The 14,143-nt window shown below is 40.2% G+C and overlaps 1 protein-coding gene across 1 annotated transcript in view; it reads left to right on the top strand.

Moving 5' to 3' along the window:
* Window positions 1-12,877, top strand: part of eng (endoglin) — a 32,503-nt gene extending 19,626 nt beyond the window's left edge. The window contains exons 3-13 of the mRNA XM_076100047.1: window positions 252-365; window positions 3,778-3,955; window positions 5,882-6,062; window positions 6,168-6,270; window positions 6,441-6,636; window positions 7,075-7,226; window positions 7,492-7,716; window positions 7,966-8,032; window positions 11,672-11,782; window positions 11,872-11,919; window positions 12,006-12,877. Of these exons, the coding sequence (XP_075956162.1) occupies window positions 252-365; window positions 3,778-3,955; window positions 5,882-6,062; window positions 6,168-6,270; window positions 6,441-6,636; window positions 7,075-7,226; window positions 7,492-7,716; window positions 7,966-8,032; window positions 11,672-11,782; window positions 11,872-11,919; window positions 12,006-12,127 (1,497 nt within the window). The 3' untranslated portion in view covers window positions 12,128-12,877. The remainder of the gene's footprint in view (window positions 1-251; window positions 366-3,777; window positions 3,956-5,881; window positions 6,063-6,167; window positions 6,271-6,440; window positions 6,637-7,074; window positions 7,227-7,491; window positions 7,717-7,965; window positions 8,033-11,671; window positions 11,783-11,871; window positions 11,920-12,005) is intronic.
* The last annotated feature ends 1,266 nt before the right edge of the window (window positions 12,878-14,143 follow it).

Here is a 14,143-nt window from a genome sequence, read left to right as displayed (position 1 = left end):
CTTCCTGATCAGTCCCAGTGTTCTACCTGGAGATTAACTCGACTGCCAAACGTTCTCTGCCTTCAACACAATCCTAAACTCCAAAGTACTGGCTTTCACACATAATTAGAAGTAATTATCTCGTTATCATGCCCAAGCCGCATTGGATTTCCAGCTAAATAAGTGGCACTGTAAACTTTTAATGTGTGAAGTGCATTGGGATTGCTTTAAACGTAACTGAGTTGGAATATGTTGCTTTCTTTTCCTCTCAGGATAGCAACATGTTCTCTCTGGATATGACCAATGCCAAGCCAATGAACCTCATCCTCACCTCCCCAAACAAGGCCTACGTTGCAGACGTCCTCAACGCCGACGTCAACATTTATGTGAGTGACGCCTTTTTTTATTTAATAGTGAAGGGGAAATAAAATGCTGATCGTGCAACATACCACTACATTTCATTCATGTGCTACTCTGTTGTATGTGATTCCATTACTCAAGCTTGCTATTGATACATAAGAGAATGTCACACAAGTGCTAAGTAATGAAAAATTAAGTGTTGCTGTTTCAGTATTGTATCATTTTTAAATTTCTCCAGATTTACTGAGCTTCTATCTCGTGCCAGCTGTTTTGCATGCTGTCAAACTGCCACAGCTGTGCCGCTTTTTGGAGAGAGCAGTTTAAGAGAGACAATGAACCATGTTGGTTTTCTGTATATATATATATATATATTCCCCAGTTGCTGCTCTGCACGAGGCAGTTTGTGTTTTTGAGTTTTTATTATCCACGCTCTAAATCAGTAAGACAAGTGGCCAGCAACGAGAGGGGCTGATGGCATCGGCTGTAAAATTAATGTTCCAATAAAATTGGAGATTCCCACTTTTACACAGTGTCTGCCGATTATATCTGTGAATTAAATCCAGGGAGGCTAAGAAACAACTTTTATTCAGCTGTTTGAGTATCTAATGAAATCGAGGAATAATACTGTTATGGGGGAAAGTGTTGCTGCGGTTGTCACCGTTTGGTCATTGAAGTGTGTCAAACTATTTTGGTATTTAAATTGGCATTGGCGATGAACCTAACGAGGTGAATCAATCACAAAAATCCTGTTATTGAAACAAACCACTGATGGCTTCAATTTAGATTTTGACGGAAGAGTCTTCTTGGGATATGTCACACTCTTTTATTACCAAACTAAATAGCCAGACAGCAAATTATATTAAATGGGACAGAAGTCTCCAAAGAAATGGCATTGCCTCGAACTGATATTGAACCAATATTTAAACTATTTAGCATCTAGATGTGTTAAAGAACCCAATTACAAATGATTTAGAGGTTCTATGTGTTACATTATTTATTGTCCTAATCTTTTCAGTCAGTTGAATTGAGCAGTTTCAGCCTCCTGTGCAGTTTTGTTGCACCAACTCCATATTACATGTACTGGTGTCAGATTCTCATGTCGAAGTTGTACTCTGAGTAATATGTGTTTCTTATTTTAGAGGCAGTCACTGGTGTCAGTTCACATTAGTACAGCATGACAGTTGGATTGAGATTTAAAACTTCCCGAAGACGAACACTCACAATTGATATTTCCTCATCTTTATTCCTTCCACAAACTGACATTATAATTGTGTTATCTTGGATTGTTCAATTAAAGTTGTCTTAGGAACGCTTGAGATTTGACAGGCGACTGCACTTACGAGTACTCGTAAGTGCAAATCAGTTTGGCAGCTGCATGTCAGAGCTTTCCTCCTGTACATGAATGCATCACTTGTCAGAACCATCAATTTTTTACCGTTTCAGCACACAAATAATTTCACGCTGACAAAGAAAAGTAAAGATGAATTAATGTTTACTGTGTTCATTAACTAACCAGTATGTCAATGTACTTTCATACTGACATGACATCAATTAAAACTACTGGACAGACAAGATATAAAAAGCTATATTTTTGTAAAAGGGCCAGCAATTTTGTACATTATTAGCAAATATAAATAACGGGCTAACCCTTGACATAAAACACATAAATAAATAAAATAAAAATCCGAGCTGACCAATCAGGGGGATGGAATATTTACAGGAAAGTCACCAGTTACTGATATGCTGACAGCTGTGTGATACCACACGCTGTATCATGTCCTGTCGAGAGCCTGGACAACATTGCCTGTGACTGCAGGATGTTTTTGTGGGATGAGCAGTATCACTGGGGGATAATAGTGTTTTACTGCAGATTGCTATGTCAGAGAAACAGCATCTGTTCCGCGTCTGAGAAAGTACGTCACCGGCTTGACAGCTTGGCTCAGTGTCAGAATCACAGCTCTCGTTGGCCTTCAAAAGCTTGCCTGAGTCCACAGTTGTTGAAAGAAAAAATGGACAGCAAGATTTTTATCTATTCTAAGTCTTGTGAGTCTAATTAATTGTTAGTCACGAAAGCAAGTTTTTCACTGCAGTTCACACATGATGCAGTATAATAAGATATACTAACATCAATTAAATACATCATCTTTTATGGAAGAATCTAAGATATTGAATCGGCAAAAGGAACAGAAGGAGCCTGGCATTAACAACTCATCCATCCATCCCTAGGCTGACTGATGGCAAAGAAGTATCATTAGAACTTTATGTTCCTGTAGACTCGGATGCGCTTTTCTCTCAAAACGTCTTTGAGTTCCTTGAACTTTACTGTGCGCCTGCAGAATATCAAACAGATTTCACAGAGACTAATCTGAGTTAAGTTCCACTGTAATCATTAGTATGTGTACCATTGTTATTTCCCTACCCCAGCCCTGGTTCTGTTCTGACTGGTTTCCCCTCTTTTATTTCCATAGTTTCCCTTCACGTTGTTTTTGATCTCGCGTCAATCAAATATTCATGTAGAAAGACCAATGACTCCCTCAGGCTTACATGGTTTTCACCATTTGTTTGTGTCTCGCATCGTGATGCAAGTACACACACACACACAAGTAGTCATTCACACTAGACAGGCCGGGAGAGGGATTTTCATTATTTAAACAAGCATGCTCATGCTTTATAAACATTAACACACTGATTTGCAGAAAATACAGTTCTTTCTCAAATAATTTCAGCACAAGTGTTTACAAAATCAAGAGGTACAGTGCAAATACAGATCTTTGTTTTCCACTTCAGCCTTTGGCCCTTTGAAGAAGAGGAGGACAAAATCTGTTGACAAAATCTTATTTATTGAGTACATTATGTCTAACTGTCTAGAAGCCTACTGAAGAAGAAGAAGCACTCCGCTGCCTTCTTATTCATGCACAGCTTAATGTAAACTCCATTATTTCCCATTGGCCCAGACAAGGAAACAGCGGTGTCTAGTCGCTGGGATGGATGTATATATTTATACCTTGTATGGAGCCAGATTCCAGCCGACTGTGGTGACGCACAAAGCTAAAAAAGGTCCCATTTCCTGGCCCCAGTCAGGAAGCAAAGGAAAGACCATGGCTCCAACAGGGTTGTGCAACTGGGCTCGTGGACACTTAATCATAATAAACATTTTTTTTTAACAGCACCCTGCTCAGAGAATAGAGGGAGTGTTGGGTGGAGGGTAAGAAACCGTTATAGCGGAGTGTGAGAGGGATGGTCAAACATGTTTGATAAGACAAAATGTGAGAAGACATGAGGTAAATATAAATAGATGTGAAGCTGACTCACTAAATTCTATGTTGTTGCAGTAGACAGACTCATGCCTTTTAAGACTTAGGTGATTCTGACTGTGTTCTTTCTGGAAATAGTATTTTTAATGAAACTGATTGGCGTGACTTGGGCTCTACTTTCCAGATTAACAATGACTCCACACTCACTCTTTATGGTACTCAACATCAAAACAACATCCACAAGCAAGACTTCCCGACTCAAGACGAGGAGCTGGTCAAGTGGGCAACACAGAAGTTTGGGGGTGTGACTTCATTCACCACAGTCAGAAATCTGAAAGCCATGTCATCGACGGGAACAAAAGGTGAGAGTTACTTGTTTGTTTACAGAGCTCTCTCGAAAAAATGAATCACTAACCTTCTCTTATCGTAAGTGTGTGTGAAATCCCTTTATAGTGTAAATCACTGAGGAAACGCTGTGCTTTGATGAGGACTGCATTGCAGTGAAATAGCATATTTCAATGCTTGCAAATTCTATATTCTCACTTTTTTTTTATTTTTACATTTCTATTTACTAATTAGGAAGAAATTATATTACTGTACAGTATGACATCAACACACTGATTTCCAATGTGCCCATGTCAAGTTGTACAGAGTTGACTGAAAGAGTGACAACGTTCACCCCGCAGAGCTGCATTACATACAGAACCAGACGCCATGCTGGTTTAAAATATGGTTTGGGGGCCAAGCTCCAGCTGCCGTACGGCCATTCTCCTACAAAGGCTCCTTAAACCAATAGGGGAATATAAGTCGACTGAAATATATTGCGGTCAAGTCTATATACTTAAGATGCTGAATGCAATTCTAAAAAATCAAACAGTGTCGCTCTTCCACTTTTCACATTTTATATGTACACACCTGACTGCCCATACTAATTTGGACAAGTCTCATGCGGGACCATTCTAGACATTTCCAGGGGAGCGCTTTGTGTACCCACCAATCCTTTATCGTATACAGCAGTGAGCTAAATGTCCGCATGATCGCTATCAAAAGCAAAAAACGGATTTAATACCGAGAGAATCCGTGTAGCCTCAAACAACCCTAACCTCTAAAAAGTTTTATTTATTTTACCATCCGCATATATTGAGCAGCAAGCATGTGGAGTTTTGTGTTTGCAGCCAAACTGAAAGAGCTTTATACTCAATATTCCAAAATATACAGCACGACTAAAGCTCACTTAACTTTTCTCAATACATGTTATACACAAATACCTGAACATTGACAGGCCACCGACGCTGAAGAGGGTGGCACAAAGACTCTATGATTTAAAGTGAGCTTTCGTGTCTGAGTAAAGGCTGGACGTAACCAATATCATTGGTTGCTATTGCCAGCAGCAGTAGCAGCGGGATGCTCAATGCAAGCACACGGTTTTGCTAATAAAGCCTCCTTAACGAGATCTGGGCAAACGATGAGCTTTGACACGAGTTTAGGTAGAATAAACGGTGGTGATGCTGCTTTTATGTCCAGCGTCTTTTCACAGTATTTTGGATGATTTAAGTTTGAATCCCTGTCATTATAATTTTCAGTCCTTCCCCCATTGTGCGTGGTTTGGAAATAATTCTCAAACCACGCACAATCCCAGTATATTCCTAGTAGTCATAGTCTTGTCAACGTTTGGCTCAAATATGCTGATTGTGTCTTTCACACTGGTCAGCTATTAGTGTGACAAGGTATACAAGGTGCTGTGAGATATATCATTCCCATCTATAGCATAGTGTTTTGAAACAAATTGCGCGTAGCAATTTAGGCACTGCCCCAGGGTGCACCTGTAAACCATCAGTCACCATTATTTGGTCAAAGGCTGAGCATATTGTACTCTCATGAGATTGCTCATGGAACATCTCCCATCGGGGGAAAGGCGAGGTAATGTGCCTGTCCCCAGCAGTTTGGTCTTTTGTTGCAGATTGGGCTATGGCTCCCTGGTGCTTGCTACAGTCAAACACTGTAAACCGCACTTCTGTTGTCAGCCTCACTGAACAGAAATAGTCTCTACTGCCCTGTTGAATAAATGTTAAAAACAAAATGTAATTGCTTATTGCAGCCACTATCCCATTTTTTTTCAATCAAGCATTTAAACAGAAGTGCTGGCAGTCCATTTTCTTTCAAGCTTTATTATGAGATTATACATTGCAGGAATAATTTTACTTCTCATGATTTGCCCTGGAATGTCATTTTTGTTTTGCAACCAATGAATGAACAATGACGCAAAATTAATAGTTGTGGTTTTACAGGAACCAAACCTGGCTCTCGTTCCTGCATACTCAGAAATGAGGATGCATTAGAGAAGCACTTTATGAAGATTGAAACAGCAGGCCGGGCTTCTTTCTTCAAAGTCTGCTCCCCACAGCCAAAGAACCCCGGTGATAAAGCTGAGCTTCACATCATAAACATCCTGGATAATTCCACCACTCGGTAAACCTTGAGATTCACAAGACATGGCATCTTATGGAATTTTTTTTCGATCTTTGTCGTAAAAAAAAGAAATTCACTTATCATTTTTGGTTCTTCATATTGCAGCAACGTATCACTTCGCGTATACACCCAGAAGACCAGCGTGTTCCTGAGAGGCCCTCGGGGCACCACATGGACCATCATCAACCCACAGCACGCCCAATTTGGTGTAAGCTCACACATAAACATAGAAAGTTAGCATATTTATTGCCTCACAACCACATGTGAGATGACTGGATCTGACAGTCGTGTGACATAGCTTACTTAATAACGGGGTTAATTGATAGACAGTCTCTAAGTCACTACTGATTTATTCAAACTCCTCTTCTCTTTCTACAGTCCACCAATGACATCCTGCTGACCACATTCACACACATAATCCCACCGTTTGTTACACTGGACAGCGACAATGCGGAGGAGGTGCAAAGGAAGGCTTTAGATCATTTCAAAGTCAGTACTTTCACCAGCTACACTGAACTCAGACCAGAGCAGTCTATGGTTTCACTGGTTCTTGGAAAAAAAGACAACTCTGGAGGTAAGACGATGAAAGGTAAAAAAAAAAGTTGTTTTCAACTTTGAGGCTTTTTATACAAAGAGAGTAGATGGAGTACGGCAAAAAGACACAGCCCACGCATGGTAGCACTGAAATGGAAAATTTGGAGGATAATGACTACTAGTCACAATTATCATTATTACATTCAATTTATTATTTTACATACACAATGTGCTGCAATTTGAACGACCCTGAGTTGTTACTCTTTTAGTTATTTTTTAATCCTTTGTATAAGCCTTTCCTAAAAAGCCAATCCTAAGAAAAACTTTGTCTTGAGGAGGGTATCGACCTCAGAAAAAGTGGTATAATAGCATAGTGTGCCCAATAAAGGACAACTACCCCCATATTACGTACAATAGAAATTGATCGAAATGGATGTACATGGTTTATCTCTTGTAATTTTAGCCATTTTTCTTTCAGTTGTAGACGCAGCACCAACGCCAGCCACTCCCATTACAGGTAATGCCCCTCATCAGATGCCTCTGCTGATGCAGCTATACACCTCCCCAGACTACCGTTCTCCCCTGGACCCTACCACCAAGGTGCAGAGTGACAAGAGAATTTATGCCGAGGTAAGAAATCATTCTCTGTAATACAACTCCTGCACAAAAATAGCTAAATATTTTCTGGATGATGTATGAAAAAATGACTTGTTTAGCACTTAATACATAATATTGGTCAGTTTATGCCAAACATTTCCAAATCACTTTAATGCGCAATACAGTTTTTCTTTCTGAAACACAGCTATTCATACAATACCACACTGGGCTGATGCCCATTCTTGTGCTTTTCAAGTTCTGTTAAAAGTTTATTTGATCTTTTCTCTGTTTCCTGTAGATTTCAGTACACACTTTCGGAAATATCGTCTTGACCATCAAGGTGATCAGCTGCTTTATGCGCTCCATGGGCTCATGCCCTGTTTTGAAAGAGCTGCCCTTCATGCCGGAGGCCTGTTCCTTAAATTCTTGTCCCAGCAGCACCCGACTCAGCTTCTCCTTAGATCAGCTCCAAGAGCTGACCACATGGGACCTGGAATGCGCCGTCGAACTTTGTCACAGTGAGGTAGGAGTCTATCAACTATTTTTACATAGCATTATAAATAAAACATGGCATGTAAGGATGTAGAATCTGTGTTACAACTTTCCCTTGGTTGTCTAGAATAATTTATATGAATGTGTAGATCTGTCATGGTGAGAGCATTTTTTTATGGGACTTGGCTTCTCTTCATATTTAGCAAAAATACTGAGGCTTAAATGACGCTTTTTGACACACTTGTGACAAAGTGACCTTGACAAGTGTTTCTCTTGATAGAAATGTGGAGATGGAGGACGAGTGAAGAGGAATCTGGAGGTTGCCCAGCCGTGTCTGCAACCACCAAGTGAGTTCAGTATAAACTCCAAAATATGGATCAGTTAACTTTTTTGATCCAGTTCAGATGCTGATTAAACCCTCATTGGACCAGATTGGACCAAATCCTAATATTAGGGACAGCTATTAATACAGCTGATTTTCTCTTCTTTCTTCTTTTCCTACAATAACTTACTCATCAAAAGTTTCCCGACATAAAAGTAAATAAATTACAAAGCAATTCAATACTACATGTGTTCGATTATTTTTATCATCGTTTTCTTTTTTATTCCTGTAGTCATGTAAATATTATAATATAAATATTATATAATGTATACAGTAAAATAGGCAGTTTAGTGGAACAAGATTGTTCACAACCCCATGTAGGCATGTTTGCTTCAACAGCACAATCGACAAACGAACAAAACAATTGCTCCAGTTTGCAAAATGATTGATTCTCTAAGAATAAACTCTCCAAACTCTTAGGTGAAAAACATAAACTTTTGAATCACCCTTTTTGTTCTCAGGACTAAATTGCTAGTCTAGTGCTTGGCCAGTGAATTACTAATGCTGGGCGGGCGGTTGTCATAGCAGTGAACTCAGGATACGCAGTGAAGCCAGTAAGAGGTTGCCCGGCTGGGCCTCGTCCTTTAGGAAGGTCTGCAGGCTGACCTTGTGGCCACAATCAGAAGTAATGGCCCACCGGGGGACGGGGGTGAAATCCTTTGTGTTTCCAAGGGGGTCTTGACTGTGTTGCTATCCAAACACAGCCACTGGGCCTGGTGCTATTCAACACAGTTGACTCAAATAATATGTTTTTCTTCAAGGAAATCTGTCTCCAGACAGATGACTAATTTCTAGGTACATTTCAAATGATTTAATTTCAATAAGACAAAAGGAAGTAGAAGTAGTGATTAAATGGTGAATCACCTGAAGTTTGTCAGACTTCTTTTGTAAGCCTGATAATAGATTTGTTTATTCTTCAAGCTTCCTTCATCCTCCATTTCCTTCTAGAGGAGAAAGATAAAGAGTGGTATGTCAGTGCTGCAGCAGACTAAACCACTCATCCTACTTTCCTGTGTCCTGTTTGTCCTCTTTGCTGTTTTGCTTTAAGTTATGCAATTAAAAGTGTTTTTTCCTGGATACTGGGACCCGGAATACAGGAATGTATCATGCCAGTTGTTAAGGAACATGTTGGTTTGGTAGTTGTGTTTATGTGGTTCCATTCATTAGCCAGTGTCAGAGATACAAGGGTCATATCAGCTGGACTAGCAGACTGCATTCTGTCACGAACCCTTGCTCAGCAGGACTGAGTGCTCCATTCAGCAATCATTCCTGTTTGGTACGTTGTCATAGAGAGGGCTCAAGGGAGTCACAACACAGGCCTGCAGTCTGCCTCCTCCTCTCCACCTGCACTGGAGCTTCTGCTTCCTGCTCTTGTTTATTCAGCTTTGCTGTCAAAGCCTCACTTGTACAAACTAGCACAGCGACTGATTGGGGGGGGGGGGGGGGGGGGCGGGAGAAAGCCTTCTCAAGCTGCTGTGATGTTTCTGGCTCATTCGGGGTCGTGGAATGTTCCTCGCTGACAGATCATCAAACTGGGTTGGCTGTCTGGGATGCAGTCGGCCCAAACGCCCACAAGATGTCCCTGTTTCAGCAATCTGGGTCATGTTTAATAAGTCAGTCATTTATGATTATTTCATCAAAATCAGAATGATAGTCTTTAATGGTGTTTTGCTCATTTTAATTACAAAGAAAACACAACAATGTGCGATGCAAGTGCCTCTGTAACGAGCCTAGATCAACTTAATACTGATATCAGAACGTGTAACGTTTCAACTGAATTACACGGACATTAGGAAAGTACAAAGTCTGATATTTTACATGCGACGCCATAAGGTTTCATTTGTTTGCACATATTGGAATACACATGATCCGCAGAGTGGTGGCAAGTTTCTACAAAACAAACCCACCGTCGTCTGTCCTTCATGTCCTATCTGCAATGTACTTCAGGGAAAAGGGGAGCTGTATTGTATGAGGCCTAGTATTGTACTTAGCCAAGCACATTCCGCCAGGAGGCAGGAGGCAGGAGGCAGCAGAGGCAGGTGAGAGAAACTCGTGCGAAGGTGATGATTAGTTTCTTCCAAATGTTCTCGAAACTTGTGGGAGGATCTCTACAGGTAGCAGAAGCAACGGAGAAGGAAAAGCAAGTGTTAGTGCAGTTTTTTCTTGATATGCAACACATAGTATGCACACATATGGCTATGTTATTGGCCTTGCAGAGTCAAACTATATTCCTAAATTAATAATAATAAAAAAACAAGTCTGGTAACGATTAATATAATTAATTCAGCCAAATACCAAACCCTCCAACTGCTTTCTGCTTGAAAATCGCTAGCAAAACTCCATGCTGAGTTTAATGTGATGTCTAAATGAAGGGAAAAACTGTCAAACATCTATTGTGCAGCCTTCTTGGAATGACGTCTATCTCAAGGTAATCAATTCACGGGCTTGCCAGACCACAATAAGCAAAGCGAAATTGGAATGGCCTTGCCAGGCTAGTAACGGATGTCTGTGCCACAGTGTCATGGGCTTGAGCAAGTTTTCGTCTTTGAGGAAATAATATTTGTCACAGCTACTGGCTCAGATTTTGATGTTTGCCAGCAGTGAAGCACATTGTGTGGGTTAAGCCAGCACACGGAACATCACCAATGTCAAACTTGATGTTGAATTAAAGTTTGTATCATTAATTAGCACAGAGACAATGAGCACATTTCTTTATATTTCAGTTCGGCTGAGGTCTAACCCTGCAAAAGAGATGACTAGTTATATTTACTGCAAGGGCTTTGCTTTTATTGCCATGGTAACTAGTCGGGGGAAAGCGTATCATTAAAGGACCATTCCGTAGCTGGGACACATTGCATATGTTTTTCAGCACTGTTATGCGTTTTAGAATCTATACCATCAGCTTTAAATTAACCTTTGAGGCAGCTGTTGGTTTTGGCTCATGCTACAATGTAAATCAACTTGCAGAGACTTAAAACTTGCATGATGTCTGTCCATCACAGTACACTTATAGTCACGTCTTTCTTTGTCAAAAATGCATTGTCATTGCATGCTCAATGTATTTGAAATCAGGATTTAAAAAAAACAAAACACCGTTATTGGTGCATGCCAGGAAACTCCATCTTGAATTCAAGATTTTGTTGCCTGAAAACATATATTCACGAGACACGCCAGTTCCATTTCTGTGTGGGTGTTCTGTTACCCTGCAAGGAAATTTGGTGCTGGCAACTGGTACATCTTGTTTGCTACGGTTCTCTGGACAAATCAGCCAATCTGATAAGGTTGCTGAAATCCATGAACTTCTTGCTGTTCCCGAGTGAAACGTACTGTTTAATATATCTCTGGATTTGTACATATAGAGTCAAATCTCACCTCTGTTACATGGACAACTTGCATCATCACGTGAAAATAATGTCACTGTGACAGAAAATAAAACAATATCAGCATGTCCACTGCGACCTACTTGAACATCTGCAAATGTATTTTCACATTGTGTTAGCATAAACAGTAACCATCAGTTCTGCCTTGTGATTGCTATGATTGCTGTTGTTTAGCTGAAGCTTGCACACATTGTTTTTACATTGTTTTCATGTATATGTTTCAGCCCCACCATGCTTTGATTTTGGCTTACCCGGTGTTCTGGGCATTGCATTTGGAGGGTTCCTGATTGGAGTATTACTTATTGGAGCACTGTGGTTTATCAAGATTAAAACAGGTAAATGTATGACTAACAATATAGTGTTTTTGGTTTAATACAGAGCTGAGTTGTCTGTATTTGAAATTGTCTTATTTTGCTTATTTCAGGGTACCCAACTGGACTGGACATTAGCTCAACTGCAGCAAATCTACCTGGTAAAAGATTTTTCTTTCTTTTTTATTCGTTCTTTTTTCCCCCTTTTCATCAGGTTCTTATTGGCTTCTCTCTCATCTCTCTTCAGGATGTCCCTGTTCAGGGGCAAAACGACAACCTGTCTCCACCAACCCTTCCCCCTCTGAGAACAGCAGCGCCAACGCAAGCATTGGAAGCACCCAAAGCACGCCGACCAGCAGCATGGCATGAGATTATGGTAATCTCCACCACCAGCAGAGCCACCGTCTCCCTTCAAAGTCACCTATGTGGGTTTTGTGCTTTCGTTTTCTTTAATAATGCTTAAAAAGCATTTCTCCCTTCCCTGCCCCCTTCACATCCTCATTTAAAAAGCACAACCCACATCTTTGACTAACCAAGCCTGGAATGTATGTGATCTGGGAGTTTGTAATGGTGGATCGAAGGTGTGGGGGGGGGTGCTGGGTGACGGATGACAGAAGTCTAATCAATGGCCTCTGACGCTCACTTTGCGGCCTCTCTGTAAAGTCAAGCTCCTAGACAGGAAGTTAAAGAGGGCAAGAGAAAAAAATTTGGCTCCAAGCAACAGGAAAAACAAACCATATCCCCCAAGAGCTAACAGGAAATTCCCTGCATTCCTTTCAGTGAATTGTGCTTGTGTGATGGCTGCACAATAATAGTTAGACAGGAGACAAACCAGTCCAAAGACCGGCTTTAAAAAAAAAAACAGATGAAAAATTGTTTTGCATTCACATCTAAGCTATAACAATATGTAGGGCTTGTGGCTATGTCAGCCCAAAAAGTTATTAACAGCGTCTCTGAGACTGAAAAGCTCAACATGTTAGGATCTCAAACCTGTCTATGAAATGCTCACTTAAACGGGTATTCGTCTTAATTGGAGTGCAAGGTCAATAGTTAACAGCTACCTCCTATTATTTACTAGATTTCACTGGTGAATTGATCTTACTTTCTGCCTTTTTTCAATTTTTGTTTTATTCTGTGTCGCTTTAGGTGAATCTTGTCGTTGACCTCTGTGGTCATTTGTAGCTCTCGACAACAAAGTCATGGTGCCATTTTCATACTATCCAATATCTGTATCATACCATATGGGCGTTCATATCAAAGTCAAGTTCTATCCATCCAGTCTATTGGAAGTTCCAGAGAATATATGCATGATTTCCTAATTACTCAACAAAACCAATCCTAAATTCTATTTATGGCCCGAAGGACACAATAAATAATGAACCATTAAGAAAATAAGTACTTCTGTTTATGTGAACTGAGAAATATTCACTTTTGTAGTGCACAGTTAGTACAAAAACTCACATTAGTTCTCATACAGCTACGCCCACAGGGTGGAGTTTCCCCAAAATAGTCCGTCTGGAGGTGGAATTCCAGTACTTTTCCTTTGCACAATGTGCATTTTCAGTCCATCACAATTGCCTGGCAATTAGTTGTAACCATATATCCATTCATGTCATTTCTGTAAAATACATAAACACATAAATACAAAAACACATTTCACTGAATATAGTGCATTCAAGTATTTTTGGACAGATTGAATCATCCCCCTGATGAACTAAATGCCAATGCTGATGGTGTATAAACCGTAATACTCTTCCAATATTTGAAGATCAAGACTTTTAAGAAGTATAAAGTGCCCCAACCTGCTTTCTCATTTTCAATGACTTTTCATGTAAGATGAGTGCACAAAAGGAAAATCCTTTTTAGACCCCTGATGGATGTTATGGGTCGATGTAACCAAACTCCGAGCAACTTTTATTCCTTGTGGGGGAACTTTTGGTACAAACGATAGGCTTTCACAATGAACACATTGATGAACACAAACGAATGGGCTAGAAAACCTGATTTCTAGGTGAAAACTGGCAAACTCAGACATGAGGCCTGTACACACGTGGGCTCTATTTCAGTTTGACTTTGAGTTTTAAGTTTAACACCTGCAAGCCCACTTCTCCCTAATTTTTCAAACTTCATCTTCCTATACAAGTCACCAGCTCTGAATACAGCCTGTTCGGACTCCAAAGTATAATCAATAATAACAACAGTATAAGAACACATTTTATATGCACTGTTTGCAACAATACATTAGTCATTCAGTTGTGCTTTAACCCCATGAAGACTGCTTTTAAAATATCAACTCTAGCTTTATTTCCAGCTGTCACATGTGCCGAATGATATGGAAACTGTCACTTGAGAGGGATGCATTCCTCATTCAAATGATTTACTTCT

This window comes from Anarhichas minor, unplaced genomic scaffold (assembly GCF_050575085.1).
Source record: "Anarhichas minor isolate MPS153535 unplaced genomic scaffold, ASM5057508v1 ptg000002l, whole genome shotgun sequence".
In the NCBI taxonomy this organism is placed as follows: Eukaryota; Metazoa; Chordata; class Actinopteri; order Perciformes; family Anarhichadidae; genus Anarhichas; species Anarhichas minor.
This window is presented reverse-complemented; position numbering and strand designations above follow the sequence as displayed.